Source organism: Cydia fagiglandana, chromosome 25, assembly GCF_963556715.1.
Source record: "Cydia fagiglandana chromosome 25, ilCydFagi1.1, whole genome shotgun sequence".
NCBI lineage: Eukaryota > Metazoa > Arthropoda > Insecta > Lepidoptera > Tortricidae > Cydia > Cydia fagiglandana.
In genome coordinates, this window is record NC_085956.1 from 3,626,300 (window position 1) to 3,639,806 (window position 13,507).

General features: G+C 38.2%; 2 protein-coding genes across 2 annotated transcripts in view; both read left to right on the plus strand.

Annotated features, from left to right (window-relative positions):
- LOC134676799 (uncharacterized) overlaps positions 1 to 13,507 on the plus strand; it is a 344,277-nt gene that overhangs the window by 186,092 nt on the left and 144,678 nt on the right. The window lies entirely within an intron of this gene.
- LOC134677135 (serine proteinase stubble) overlaps positions 1 to 13,507 on the plus strand; it is a 65,616-nt gene that overhangs the window by 48,544 nt on the left and 3,565 nt on the right. Inside the window, exons 4-10 of the mRNA XM_063535593.1 lie at positions 1,610 to 1,744; positions 3,842 to 4,088; positions 4,930 to 4,985; positions 8,193 to 8,370; positions 9,522 to 9,674; positions 12,061 to 12,176; positions 13,211 to 13,366. Coding sequence (XP_063391663.1) covers positions 1,610 to 1,744; positions 3,842 to 4,088; positions 4,930 to 4,985; positions 8,193 to 8,370; positions 9,522 to 9,674; positions 12,061 to 12,176; positions 13,211 to 13,366 — 1,041 coding nt within the window. The remainder of the gene's footprint in view (positions 1 to 1,609; positions 1,745 to 3,841; positions 4,089 to 4,929; positions 4,986 to 8,192; positions 8,371 to 9,521; positions 9,675 to 12,060; positions 12,177 to 13,210; positions 13,367 to 13,507) is intronic.

A 13,507-nucleotide genomic window follows, 5' to 3' on the forward strand; every position in this document is an offset into this window, starting at 1 on the left:
TTCATTCATCCCTAATATTCTTTTGCCTATATGATATTCATCTTTCCTCATTAAATTGGTTATTAATAAGAATAACTTTGCCCAAAAATGGGGATATAAGAGCTCGCAACCTCTCTTCTTCTTCTTCTTCCTCGCGTTATCCCGGCATTTTGCCACGGCTCACATAGGAGCCTGGGGTCCGCTTGACAACTAATCCCATGATTTGACGTAGGCACTACTTTTTACGAAAGCGACTGCCATCTGACCTTCCAACCTAGAGGGGAAACTAGGCCTTATTGGGATTAGTCCGGTTTCCTCACGATGTTTTCCTTCACCGAAAAGCGACAAGTAAATATCAAATGATATTTCGTACATAAGTTCCGAAATCTCATTGGTACGAGCCGGGGTTTGAACCCGCGACCTCCGGATTGCAAGTCGCACGCTCTTACCGCTAGGCCACCAGCGCTTCGTGGATATAAGAGCTCGCAACCATCAGTACTAAATGTTTTATAAATACCTAAGTAGGCGGTTCATGAGTGTCATGACCGAGTCAGCATAATTCGCCACGCGCTGACAATTGACATCAAAAGGCGTCGTGGAGTAACGATCGTGATTACGAAAGTAGGATGAGCTGTTTGAGCTAGTTTTGAATTTGGAATTCACCTTAATTTTGTAAGGTCAGCTGCAAAAATATCTACATTGATAGAGTTAGACCAAGAAATGTCTACAGCGATTTTGATAGCCCACGCATTGCAAGTGATATTTACGCGTCATAATTTCATAGAAGCTTGACGTTTAATATAACACTTGCACTACGTGGGCTATCAATATCGCTACAGACATTTCTTGGTCTAACTTTAAAGCAGTTGAATTTGTCTTGACATTTGACTCGATTGTTGCAGTGACAGCAAGGAGTCATCTATTGGGCACTAGCATGTCGAGCACTAATACGTTTACCTTATGCAGGCAATATTTTTTTCTATGGTACTTAGACTACTTAGGCTGGTTCTTTTTCGCGGGTTTTAGTCTTAGAAAAATATCCCGTATTGGCATTGAATTCCTGGCAATATTTCCTAAATTACCGAAAATGCTTTTAACAATTTTATAGAAATTAATTTTGTGTATTGATAATATTATGCTTGTTTATTTTTATCACTATAGCTTCAGATGAGCTGTGTATTTGGTGTTTAAATCCTACCAAAGACTGTTGAAAAAAAAAACATTTTATTTTACACACAGTTTGGGTCTTAAAGGTGCTTATAGCTGTCATTTTCATACAATATAACACAAAAATATGTAGTTTATTATGTTTTTCAGTTGTTTGCAATAGTTCCTAGTTAATTACTTAAATTCTCTTATTTTGCTTCTCGCACCATTTTTATTACATCTATGTTTAGCACTATGGTTGACTAGTAGAGAATGCCTTTAGGCATTAAGTCCGCCATTTGTACATTTTATTTGTATTTTGTGCAATAAAGATTAAATAAATAAATAAAAAATATGTACTTATTGAGATGACGGCTATCACGTTAGGTACCCAAGCTATTCGAAAAATACTATAATATTTTCCCAGAATGTAAATAATTTGCTTAGCTTTTATGAAAACTAATAAAACATTATATATTTTCAGAAATATGGTCCCCCATAACGCCACCGGACGGCTGGGTGTTGTTGACCGTGCCCCCCGAAACAACAACAACAACATCATCGACAACGACATCAACAACAACGACAACTACAACTACAACAACGACAACGACAGAAGGTTGAGTACTAATACTGTTGTCCATACTAGACGTGCGCGCCGGTCGAAAAAAATCGGGCGGCGGCGCGCCACGAAAAAATCCACGGCGGCGGCGTAACGCCGGCGGCGTGGGATTTTCAACTTTTCAATACACGTATAATGAGAAACCAAGATTAACTCTTAAATCAACACGGGAAAAATCTCAAAAAAACTGTGTTACATATTTTCTTTGGTTTATTGTAGAAATATCATGAAAAAACATATGTCAGTATGTTGGACGTTGCCAGGATCGGTGTAAATAAAAAGATACGCCGCGTAATGAAAAGACGTCCAGTATTTTGGACGTTGCCGAGTATAAACTACCTAATTTATGTGCATAAGGTTTTTATTCATGTTTTTTTAAAATAAATATAGAATAATTGCATTTTTTAATTAGAAATACACTTACTGATAATGTTAACTTATATAATGAATTGAAGTAAAACCTATTATTTTTATATTTTTGGAATAACTTTATCGCTCGTACGTGGTAAAATATTACCAGTCGTTGACGTCATTTATTTAACATTAAATCAAACAGCAAGTTATCCTAGGAAGCAGTAACATCTAAGCAATGGTTGGGAAAAAACCCATAAAAAGATTTTTTTAATCTATTTGGTTCATTACGTAATACGGCAAGTAATGCCTTTTTAAAATGTTTTGAAACACCTAACATCCCTCTATTTAATTTATTTACCACAAAAACTACCACAAAATTTAATAATTTTACTCTTCGCATACTTGGCAACGTCTAACATATTGGACTTAGCAAAACTGCCGTGTTGTCTATTACAACGGGCAAAATACTGGACATTACACTTTTTACACTTGTTTTACCCATAAACAAAAAACATTTTTATGTAAATAATATTGCCACGTAATAAACAGACCAGTTAGTAACCTATTACACGTTTTATTTTAACACTGCTTAATACTGTCATATAAAAAAAAATAATGAAATATGGGTAAAATGTCAGTCTGTCGGATGCTTCCTTGCAAGTTCTGCGTTCTGTAGGACTTTGACAAAAAGATTATGTTCACACTGGTTCCCAATATTTTCTTATATACTGTTAAAAATAACATATCATTCAAGTAGTATTAGTAGTAGACGTAGTAGTAGTAGTTTCCTGGTAGTGTAAGTACGCTACCAGAGGAAAGTAACGCTATGCTTTAATATTTGGTGCAGAACTTTTTTCTTGGGACGTCCATTATAGTGGACGTTATCGATTTAAGGGTTAAAATAAATCGAGCAATGAATTAAAAAAAAAACGGAACAGTCAGAACGCTAAAGCTAGGCACATCGCACGCGCTTTATGTCCATTGATTTTAAATTTTTACTCTTGCGGGCTTTGTCTTGGCGCGAATTTTAAACTACCGGCGGCGGCGGCGGCGCGCTGACTCCTTATGGCGGCGGCGCGCCGCGGCGGCGCGCACGTCTAGTCCATACTGATATTATACTCGTATATATGTATATGAAACCGTAACTCAGTCTGTTTCTTTTTTAACGACTAATCTATTGAAAATATTAATATTTAAAAAGATAAGTTAACAATTAACCAAAAAAAAAAATTCAACGAAAAGGTACCACATTGTCGGTTGTCGATAAGGTTGATTTCAAATTGAAGCTATATGGAAATAGCGCCTTATAGACAACCGACAATAAGTACTCTTTTGGTTGAGAATGGCACAAATTATGTAGAGTATTTAAAAAATATTCAACCTTTGGATTCAACAGAATCAGCATATATTAAGAAATGTCAATCTGCCGATTAAGTTGTTTGTTTGATACATACATGCATATAATTGGTACTATTTATATATGTATGAATATTGATATTTATTAACAAGGTTTTTCTTTTCACATAAATATTATTCTTTGTACTTATGTCTTTCCCATCACGGAACAATGGTGTTCCGGACCTTTGGGAGGCGTGCGCAGAGCCGCAGCCAACACGTAGAGTCCCTTTTGACACTTTAACATTCTTATTATTATTCTCTTCTTATAAACTGCAATAAAGTTAACTATATAATCAGCCGCTATACTCCCGACAGGCAAAAATATTTTATTTTATATTTTAGCACCCTCAACGGAACCCGAAACCGAAGCGCCCACAACAGAACAACCAACAACAACAACAACAACCACAACAACAACAACGACAAAACCAACAACAACAACAGAAGCGACAACGGAACCGGTCACGGAGGCCATGTTGGAGTTCACAGTCAACGTGACGTTGTCGCCGACTGTGCCGCCAATGACAACGGAGATAACGACTACGGTGACAACGAGCAACGCGACAAATGCTACGGAGGCTAGCACAGAATCAGGTATATTAAATAAAAAATAAATAAAAATTATTTATTTTCAGACAATTACATACAGTCCATAGTTGTTAGTATTACCTTACAGGATGTCTTACGTCACAGTACAATACAAGTTATATAAATGAAATTAGGTAGCTTACATACTTTACAGGTAAGTACCTTACTTAATAAATGGCTGATGAATGTGGCCGATTTACCGATTAAAATAGTACCTACATTACGACACAAGTGCGAAAAGTAGGAAATTCGGAACGAGTGGCGATACACGACCGAAAGGAGTGTTTTAAATCGACACGAATTGCGAATTACCTATTCGCACGTGTATATATAGTACATATGACCCTTTAGATTTTCGATATATGAACTGAAATAAATGTCATATACTAAGAAAAAGTGACCAAGGCCTCCAGTGCTCCAGGGTGGCACCTGCCGCGATAGCAGAGGACGCTGGTTCGATTCCAGCCTGGGGCACTGGAGGCCTTGGTCACTTTTTCCTAGTATATGACATTTATTTCAGTTTATAATTTATATAGAAGTGAAATAAAAAAAAATCCCAATAAGGCCTAGTTTACCCTCTGGGTCGGAAGGTCAGATGGCAGTCGCTTTCGTAAAAACTAGTGCCTATGTCAATTCATGGGATTAGTTGTCAAGCGGACCCCAGGCTCTCATGAGCCGTGGCGAAATGCCGGGATAACGCGAGGAAGAAGAGAAGAGAAATAAAAATAAAAAAAATCTGAAAATAATTTAATTGTTCTAATAGTTTCGACATATGGTTTGATCTAAGTATCTAACTTTAAAATACAAATTCCAGTGGCAACAACGACGGTCGGCAACGTGACCACCGAGGCGCCCGTCACCACCACAGAAGCGGTCAACATGTCTGACTACAAGGATGGTGAGTGACCGTTCATCTGGAAACCTCAAATGTAATACAAATTACAATATATGTATTTATAATTTATATTTAAAGCATTCACAACCAAAATGTAAAGGCCCTAGTACACAGTGGACATGACACTCCTGACTTCGGTCGAACTCGGCTCTCTCTCTCGTCTGTCTGTCTGTCTGTCTGTGTGTAATCAAATCTTGCAAGTTAAATTTGATCCACTTCCCGGTTTCCGATTGTGCTGAAATTTTGCATACATACCTACGTAAGTCGGGTGACAATGCAATATTATGGTGTCATCGAGCTGATCTGATGATGGAAACCGGAGGTGGCCATAGGAACTCTGTGATTAAACAACGAAACCTAATTGTGTTTGGGGTTTTTAGAATTGTCTCGATGAGTATTAGTTGCCTGTGGGAAAAAAAGTACAGTCAGCGATAAAAGCTTGTACCAAAAATGAAATTTTCGCCAAAAACTTATTAACGAAATATACTTTTGCACCAATCTTACACACATATTATTAGCTCTCTATGTGTTCATAAACCTCATGTTACGACCGCATTGCCGCATTTTATCACACCGACTCATTCTTGATCCTAGAAATGAGGTTAAACCAATTTCCTTTGATCTTCAGAGGTGTTCGAAATAGAAATGCCATTATTAAATCGATATTGACGCTATTACTACGCAATACCTAATAAATTTTTCATAGATATGACACATTGTTGTGTGTTGAAAATTAACAACTTTTTCAACAAAAACAAAAAAAAACAAGGTTTCTGAAGGCATATCCTAGAGGATTTATGATTTGTGTGTGTATATAAAGTAATGTGTATAACTCCACGTGCTATCTATAATTGTTACATCTGAACCGGAAACGCGGCAAATTGCTTTATTACATGTTAACAGTCATCGCGGCCATTGTGAAGTCAAGGTCTCGTAAACGGCTGCACCGATTTGATTGCGGTTGCTAAATGACTAATTAGGCAGTCTATTATGTCGTTTATGAGTGAATTGCAAAAAAATGTAGATAGTTAAGTACCTGTAATTAGTCTAAAGTTAATTGATTTGACGTGTTACGACAATTGTGACGTCCCTACGGGTAAAGGTACCTTGTGGCGGTTGGCGCTCCTATTAAGTCGAAAAACGCTCGAACGTAAGCTCCTGATAACACTGATGAGTGAAACATGTCGAGCGTTTTTCGACTTAAAATACGTGAGTGACCCGTTCTTAATATATTTAATAGGTACGTGTCGCACGGAAGTTTTGTTACTAAAATTACTTCAAACACTTAATTAATATCCTATTGTCGCCCAATGTACATTACGATGGACACTCTTTTTCAATGAAATTTCGACATTCAATAAAACAAACAAGATACAGCTAGGTTCAAAAGATCAAACGTTCTTAGCTAAAATTGTGTATGGGCGGTACGAAGATAATTAAGTTTAAGCTTTGCAGGAATACCGTAATACCGAAAAAAAAACTAAAATACTTAAAAGAATGGATTAAAATAGAGTATGTTGTTTTTACGAATTTACAAAATAATCATATCATGTCGTGTGATAATTGCATACTAAACATGTCACGATGTCATTTGTTAATTAATTCAATGAATAGAGTGCCAATAAAAGTGGTACCTTTTGTTAAAATGTGTCACAAATATCACAATATCATAAAATAATAAAAACCAATAGGTGAATCCCATCGAATGAATATTTAATAAATAATCGATAAAATTCTCACTAATTAATATTAATAGATATCCCTGTAGAAATAAATTTTAATAGCGTAAAGAAAACAAAAGCTTAAGAGTAAACAAAATTGTTAGCATTCCTGTTACAGGTCAATGAACTCTAAAAACAATTTATCCCTCACAAAAACCACTTTAAAAACACGTCAATATGTCGACACTGTGCTGACATTTCATATCAAGACCAAAGAACCTTGCCAGTTCTTTTTTTCGCCACTAGAATATATAACTTGGTTGAAATAAAAATACCAAATTACATTTGCATTTAATATATCGCTAGTATCATAAACATCAGTATAAACTCGTTAACAAACTTGACAGTTTATTTTTACCCGACTGTATTCTTAAAGTTGTTAGCAGGTAAACAATGAAAATAAAAAAAATGGTGGAATAATATTCCAAGCACTTGACTAGTATAAGCTGACCTCGAGATCCTTATACCCAATACGTGATCAGAGCTCAAGCTTACAATGGTCTTTCAGAATGCACTTAGTGTGTGTATTAGCTCAATTGACTGTTCATTAATAAGCTTTATTACTATGAGCTTAAGGTTTATATAAAGTCAGTAGTATATTATAACCCTTAGTACAGAGTTTAAAGGCGGTTTGAAACAAAGAGTGCTGGGCGGTCGCCGTAAGCGCACGCGCATGTCATTGCCAAGGCGATGGCAAGGACACTGGACAACCTGTTATATTAAAAAAAAACAGTGGCGTGAGAAAAAGTTAATTTGTGATATTAGTGATATTTTTTTGACTGATTCAGTGGCAAAAAGTGTTTGATTGTATCATTTTGGAAGCATACAAAAGGTTTTCGTCTCAAAAGCTTCATGATGAAAATGAAATAAAATTTGAAAAAAAAAATCATATGAAAAAATTATGACTGTTTTCGTAATTTCTGTTCTGCTCACATGATTTAAAAATCGGGTTGATTGCAAAAAAAAGAATGAAATCATTAATTTCGATAGACTAATTATATCTAGGTAATCTTAAAGTGACCTTCTACAAAATACAGACATTATATGCTTATACCTAATATAAACATACAATAAACTTTTGACCACCAAAGTGTGATAAATAGTGATGTTGTCTTTGATAAATATTAATGTGGTTCATAGTGATTGATTGACACATCGTTAAGAACATTTAACATTATTTAAAATTAAATATTAAAACACAAATCACATAGTGTCGGTTAAATAATAAACCTTTTGTACATAAAGTATACAACATTCATAACAATGTAAAAAACAATATTATAATTAGAACATTAATAAAGTAATAGTGTTAAAAAACTTGATAAAACAATTAGTGCAAATATTTAATATAAACCATCACTAATCATCACCTAAATGAAATAGTGTAAACACTCACAATCATTTGAATGTGTCATTTAGTGATTAAACTTTAGTGTAAGTGTAAACTAGTGTAAAATGATCCTAAACTCTACTCTATTGGTGCTGGCAGTGTGCGGTCGGCGTCTCTGGCCCCAGGGCCGGATCGTCGGCGGGGCCAAGTCTGGCTTCGGGCAGTGGCCCTGGCAGATCTCCTTGCGTCAGTACAGGACGTCGACGTATCTGCATAAGTGTGGAGCGGCCCTTCTGAATGAGAACTGGGCGATCACGGCAGCGCATTGTGTTGAACAGTGAGTAGTTTTAGTGTTTCTTGTGTAGTTTAGTGCGTATTTATCTTAGTATATTTTTTTCAGGGTATTTTAATGCGTTGCGTTTTTGCGCGTAAATTAGTTAAATATGGAGAAGATAATGTAACTGCTAATGAATGCCAAAGTATAAAATTAAGAAATATAAAAAAGAACAGTAAATTACTCTAAGGTAACGGCACCGATCATGAAACATAATGGAGAATTTTTGATTTTTCACTGATGCCTGTAAAATTTCTACCGCTTTGGGCGTTAGAAAATATAAATAAAAAATATTATAAAACTAGGTAGGTACGTTACAATTTTAGAGTAACCTTGGCTATATCTTTAGTGCTAATATTATGCATATTGTAACCTAAGAACCTAATTAAAATGTTAAGCACTCTCATTAAGTCAGCGCGAAAATAAAAGAAGATTTTGAAGGTGTTTCAACCACAAGAACGCAAAACGACCATGAGATCAGGAGGAAAAAGACTGGTAACAAAAAGTATTGGACATTGTTTGTACCAAAGATTAATCGGTTAAGATGTAAAGCCTAACCTCGTAAGGCCCATTGTGCATTACAATGTACAGCCGCCATCAGATATATCGGAGCGGCCAAGGTGTTCACAATATCTGAACACGCACTCTAACGCCCTGACAATAGAGGCGTGTTCAGATATTTGTGAGATCCCTAGCCGCTCCGATATATCTGATGGCGACTGTACACTCCATTACAATCTAATTAGAACCTTTCGTAATCCAGAAAAACATTTTTTTTAATGTCATAGCTTTATCAAACATAAAAAAACATCATAATTTTACTATATAAGTTATAAATTAAAATAGATGTTATATAGATAGATACATAATGATTAAAGAAAAAGTGACGAATCCCCCAGTGGTAAAGGCCGGAACTACTATACACTACTTACTATTAGGTATACAAGGTTAAAATTCGTAAGTGGCGCCGCCCTAGTGGGTGTAGGAGTGATGTAGGACACATGAAGATGTCGCCCTAATAATAAATAGATATATATCTCTGATAAATAGTATGAAGTTCTTATCTTCACGTGCGTGACGTCACTGGTTTCCCCCCCACCACCAACGTCACTAATTGCCAATACCATAAATAATAGTTTTTCTTAATATTCCAGTGTCCCTCCATCGGAGCTACTAGTGAGACTGGGAGAACATGACCTGGCGACAGAAGATGAGCCTTACGGCTTCGCGGAGCGGAGAGTTCAAATCGTGGCCAGCCATCCCCACTTCGATCCTGCTACATTTGAATACGACTTGGCGTTACTGAGGTAAGTTCATTATAGACTGGGAGAGCATGACCTGGTTCCAGAAGATGAGCCCTACGGCTTCGCGGAGCGGAGAGTACAGATCGTGGCCAGCCATCCCCACTTCGATCCTGCTACTTTTGAATACGACCTGGCGTTACTGAGGTAAGTTCATTATAGACTGGGAGAGCATGACCTGGTCACAGAAGATGAACCTTACGGCTTGGCGGAGCGGAGAGTCCAGATCGTGGGCAGCCTTAAATCCTGCTACATTTGAATACGATCTAGCGTTACTGAGGTAAGTTCATTATTAAGAGCATATACATTGGAGAGGAGCTACTAGTGAGATTGGGAGAACATGACCTGGCCACAGAAGATGAGCCTTACGGATTTGCGGAGCGGAGAGTTCAAATCGTGGCCAGCCATCCCCACTTCGATCCTGCTACATTTGAATACGACTTGGCGTTACTGAGGTAAGTTCATTATAGACTGGGAGAGCATGACCTGGTTCCAGAAGATGAGCCCTACGGCTTCGCGGAGCGGAGAGTACAGATCGTGGCCAGCCATCCCCACTTCGATCCTGCTACTTTTGAATACGACCTGGCGTTACTGAGGTAAGTTCATTATAGACTGGGAGAGCATGACCTGGTCACAGAAGATGAACCTTACGGCTTGGCGGAGCGGAGAGTCCAGATCGTGGGCAGCCTTAAATCCTGCTACATTTGAATACGATCTAGCGTTACTGAGGTAAGTTCATTATTAAGAGCATATACATTGGAGAGGAGCTACTAGTGAGATTGGGAGAACATGACCTGGCCACAGAAGATGAGCCTTACGGATTTGCGGAGCGGAGAGTTCAAATCGTGGCCAGTCATCCCCACTTCGATCCTGCTACATTTGAATACGACCTGGCGTTACTGAGGTAAGTTCATTATAGACTGGGAGAGCATGACCTGGTCACGGAAGATGAGCCCTACGGCTTCGCGGAGCGGAGAGTACAGATCGTGGCCAGCCTTGATCCTGCGACATTTGAATACGACCTGGCGTTACTGAGGTAAGTTCATTATAGACTGGGAGAGCATGACCTGGTCACGGAAGATGAGCCCTACGGCTTCGCGGAGCGGAGAGTACAGATCGTGGCCAGCCTTGATCCTGCGACATTTGAATACGACCTGGCGTTACTGAGGTAAGTTCATTATTAAGAGCATATACATTAGAGAGGAGGTACCTACTAGTCATTTTCTATGACGGCTGATCGGTGATCATGTGGTGCTTTCCGTAAAATACGAAGCGCCGGAAGCTCTGGCCCGGCCACGGCCCGGTGTGGCGTGAGTCAACCTTAATACCGCTAAATACATACACTACATTTAAGACACATTAGTGAGTAAGTACGAGTTAATGGAACCCACCTACGCGGTCAAGTACTTCGGTGACTGACCGCACAGAATGCCCACTGGCAAAAAACATTGACCAGCTGGCTAACTGTATTGCTGAAGTAGATAGAGAATTAGAGATAGAGATCTTTGGGCCCGATTCGGATTTTGAAATAGACATCTACGATATAGATACGATACGATAACGATATGTTTAAGATCTAACCTGTCAAATTTGACATTTATGCGATTCTGAAGATACTCTTGAACGATTTCCACAAGATATGACTTAGAGATCTAATTCATATCTAATAGATATCTTACTCTATCTAACGTAATAGTGACATTGGTTGCCCGAAAGCCCGAATTGCGCTGCAAAAGAGAACTAGTTGAAATCTAAACTATAAAGTATCTAGAATGGTTCTAGTCCGTGTCGTCTCTTGTGAATATCATGAAGTTCGAATACGGCAGTTTATTTGCATCCAATGTACATATTTATATTACATACAAGTAGACTACATAATAACATATAGGCACATGGACCCTGGTAGGGTATCGCAAAAATATTAGTAAGTAATACCTGCTCTTTGACAAATTACTGCGTAGATTTTATTAAGATAGACAATTAATAGCACAAAACCAATTTAGAAAATATAAGAAAACGGTAAAAGTGTTGATAATTGTTTTTTGTGCAAGAAAGTAATTTTTATCTTTTCGTTGGCAATATTTTCACGACAAGTTGGCAATATTTCCGTAAACATTTGAATGAATATTTTCATTACATAGGTACTTCATTTAAATAGGTACCCAAAAATATGAGTTTTGTTGCCTTTTAAATATGTCATTTTATCGTTATTTTTTAGACGACTGCCTGACTGAGGAAAAAAGGAGTGTATTGTTTTGTTTGTTGTAAATTGTTATTTCTTATTGAGGTGCCGAGACAATGACATAGAGCACGGCATAGTTATGCGCGAGTGCGCGAGCATCGGTTCCCGCCACAAGCATTTTATTTAAATTTTTGGTGTGTTTTTTTCCAGATTCTACGAGCCAGTGACGTTCCAGCCCAACATTCTGCCGGTGTGTGTTCCTGACGACGATGACGACTTCGTCGGCAAGACGGCGCACGTCACGGGCTGGGGACGACTTTATGACGGTCAGTTTCATCATATTTACGGGTCGGCCACGACATTGAGCGACTTGCGACGGTGGCAGTGGCCGAGCCTTTAGAGCGTTCTCATACCATAGTGATGTTCCAGCCAAAAAAAAGCTCACCATCTCCGCTCGGCCACGTTTTGAGAATGAAGGAGGATCGCGGAGCTAAAAGGGCATATCTGGCCCCGTAGACAACGTGCCAATCGCTAACGCTACGTAGCGAACGACACGCAACTGTCACTGTCACACTAACATGGAAGAGTGATAGAGACACAAAGCGATTCGATGGCGAAGCGCAAGCAATCGTCAATTTGGCTATGCCGTCTGGGACGCTCGGTTGGGCGGAGGCCGACCGGAATTGCCATGTATCGCTCGGGCGAAGCTGTTGAAGTGGACTTGGCGTCTCTGTTTTGCCGCCAGAGGGCAGCACTAGCTACTCTAGTAAACCTTAGAGTAACTTTTACAAACTGTGCCTTAAACTGTTTATTCTTGACAAGTTTTCACAGACAATAAAATATGACATTGATCCATCAAGGCGGTTTGTTAACAAGGGCCTACCGGGAAACGCGAAAATCGTCATTTAGTTATCTGCCTCTTTATCGCTCGAATATGCAAGAGTGATAAAGAGGTTAGATAACGAAATTTTTATTTTCTTGTTTCGCGGTAGACCCCAGATTGTGACGGATACTGGTAGTGGCGCCTCCTACGCCGAGTTTCGCGTAATATTCTTTATTACGGGGACATAACTTAGTGTAACTTAAAAAAACTTCTTATTAACACGGATAAATTTTATAACTGGGTAAATTTTTTGCCCGTTTTGTATTTACACACTGTGTATATATGTTCCTAGCTAATTAAACATTATATTCTATAATCTGTGTTTTAGACTAACACCATATCAATCATTCTTCATTCATTCATATGCTTCATTCGCCAACAAACTGGTTACAGTTTGGCGATATTGTAAATTTTGTTTATGAGCATGTACCTTTTGTGTAAATAAATTAAAAAAAAAAAAATTCCAAATGTTTTCAGACGGCCCCCTCCCCACCGTCCTGCAAGAGGTGGAGGTGCCCATCATCAACAACACTGCCTGCGAGGCTATGTACCTGGCAGCGGGATACAATGAGCATATACCTAACATCTTCATATGTGCTGGATGGAAGAAGGGAGGATCTGACAGCTGTGAAGGTAAGCGGACACATATAGTCGCACCAATAAAAGTCTGCATCGGATTTGATAGCCCACTCAGTTTAAGTGTTATTTATACGTCATAATTTCATAGAAGTTTGACGTTTAAAATGACACTTGCACTGCGTGGGCTATCAAAAT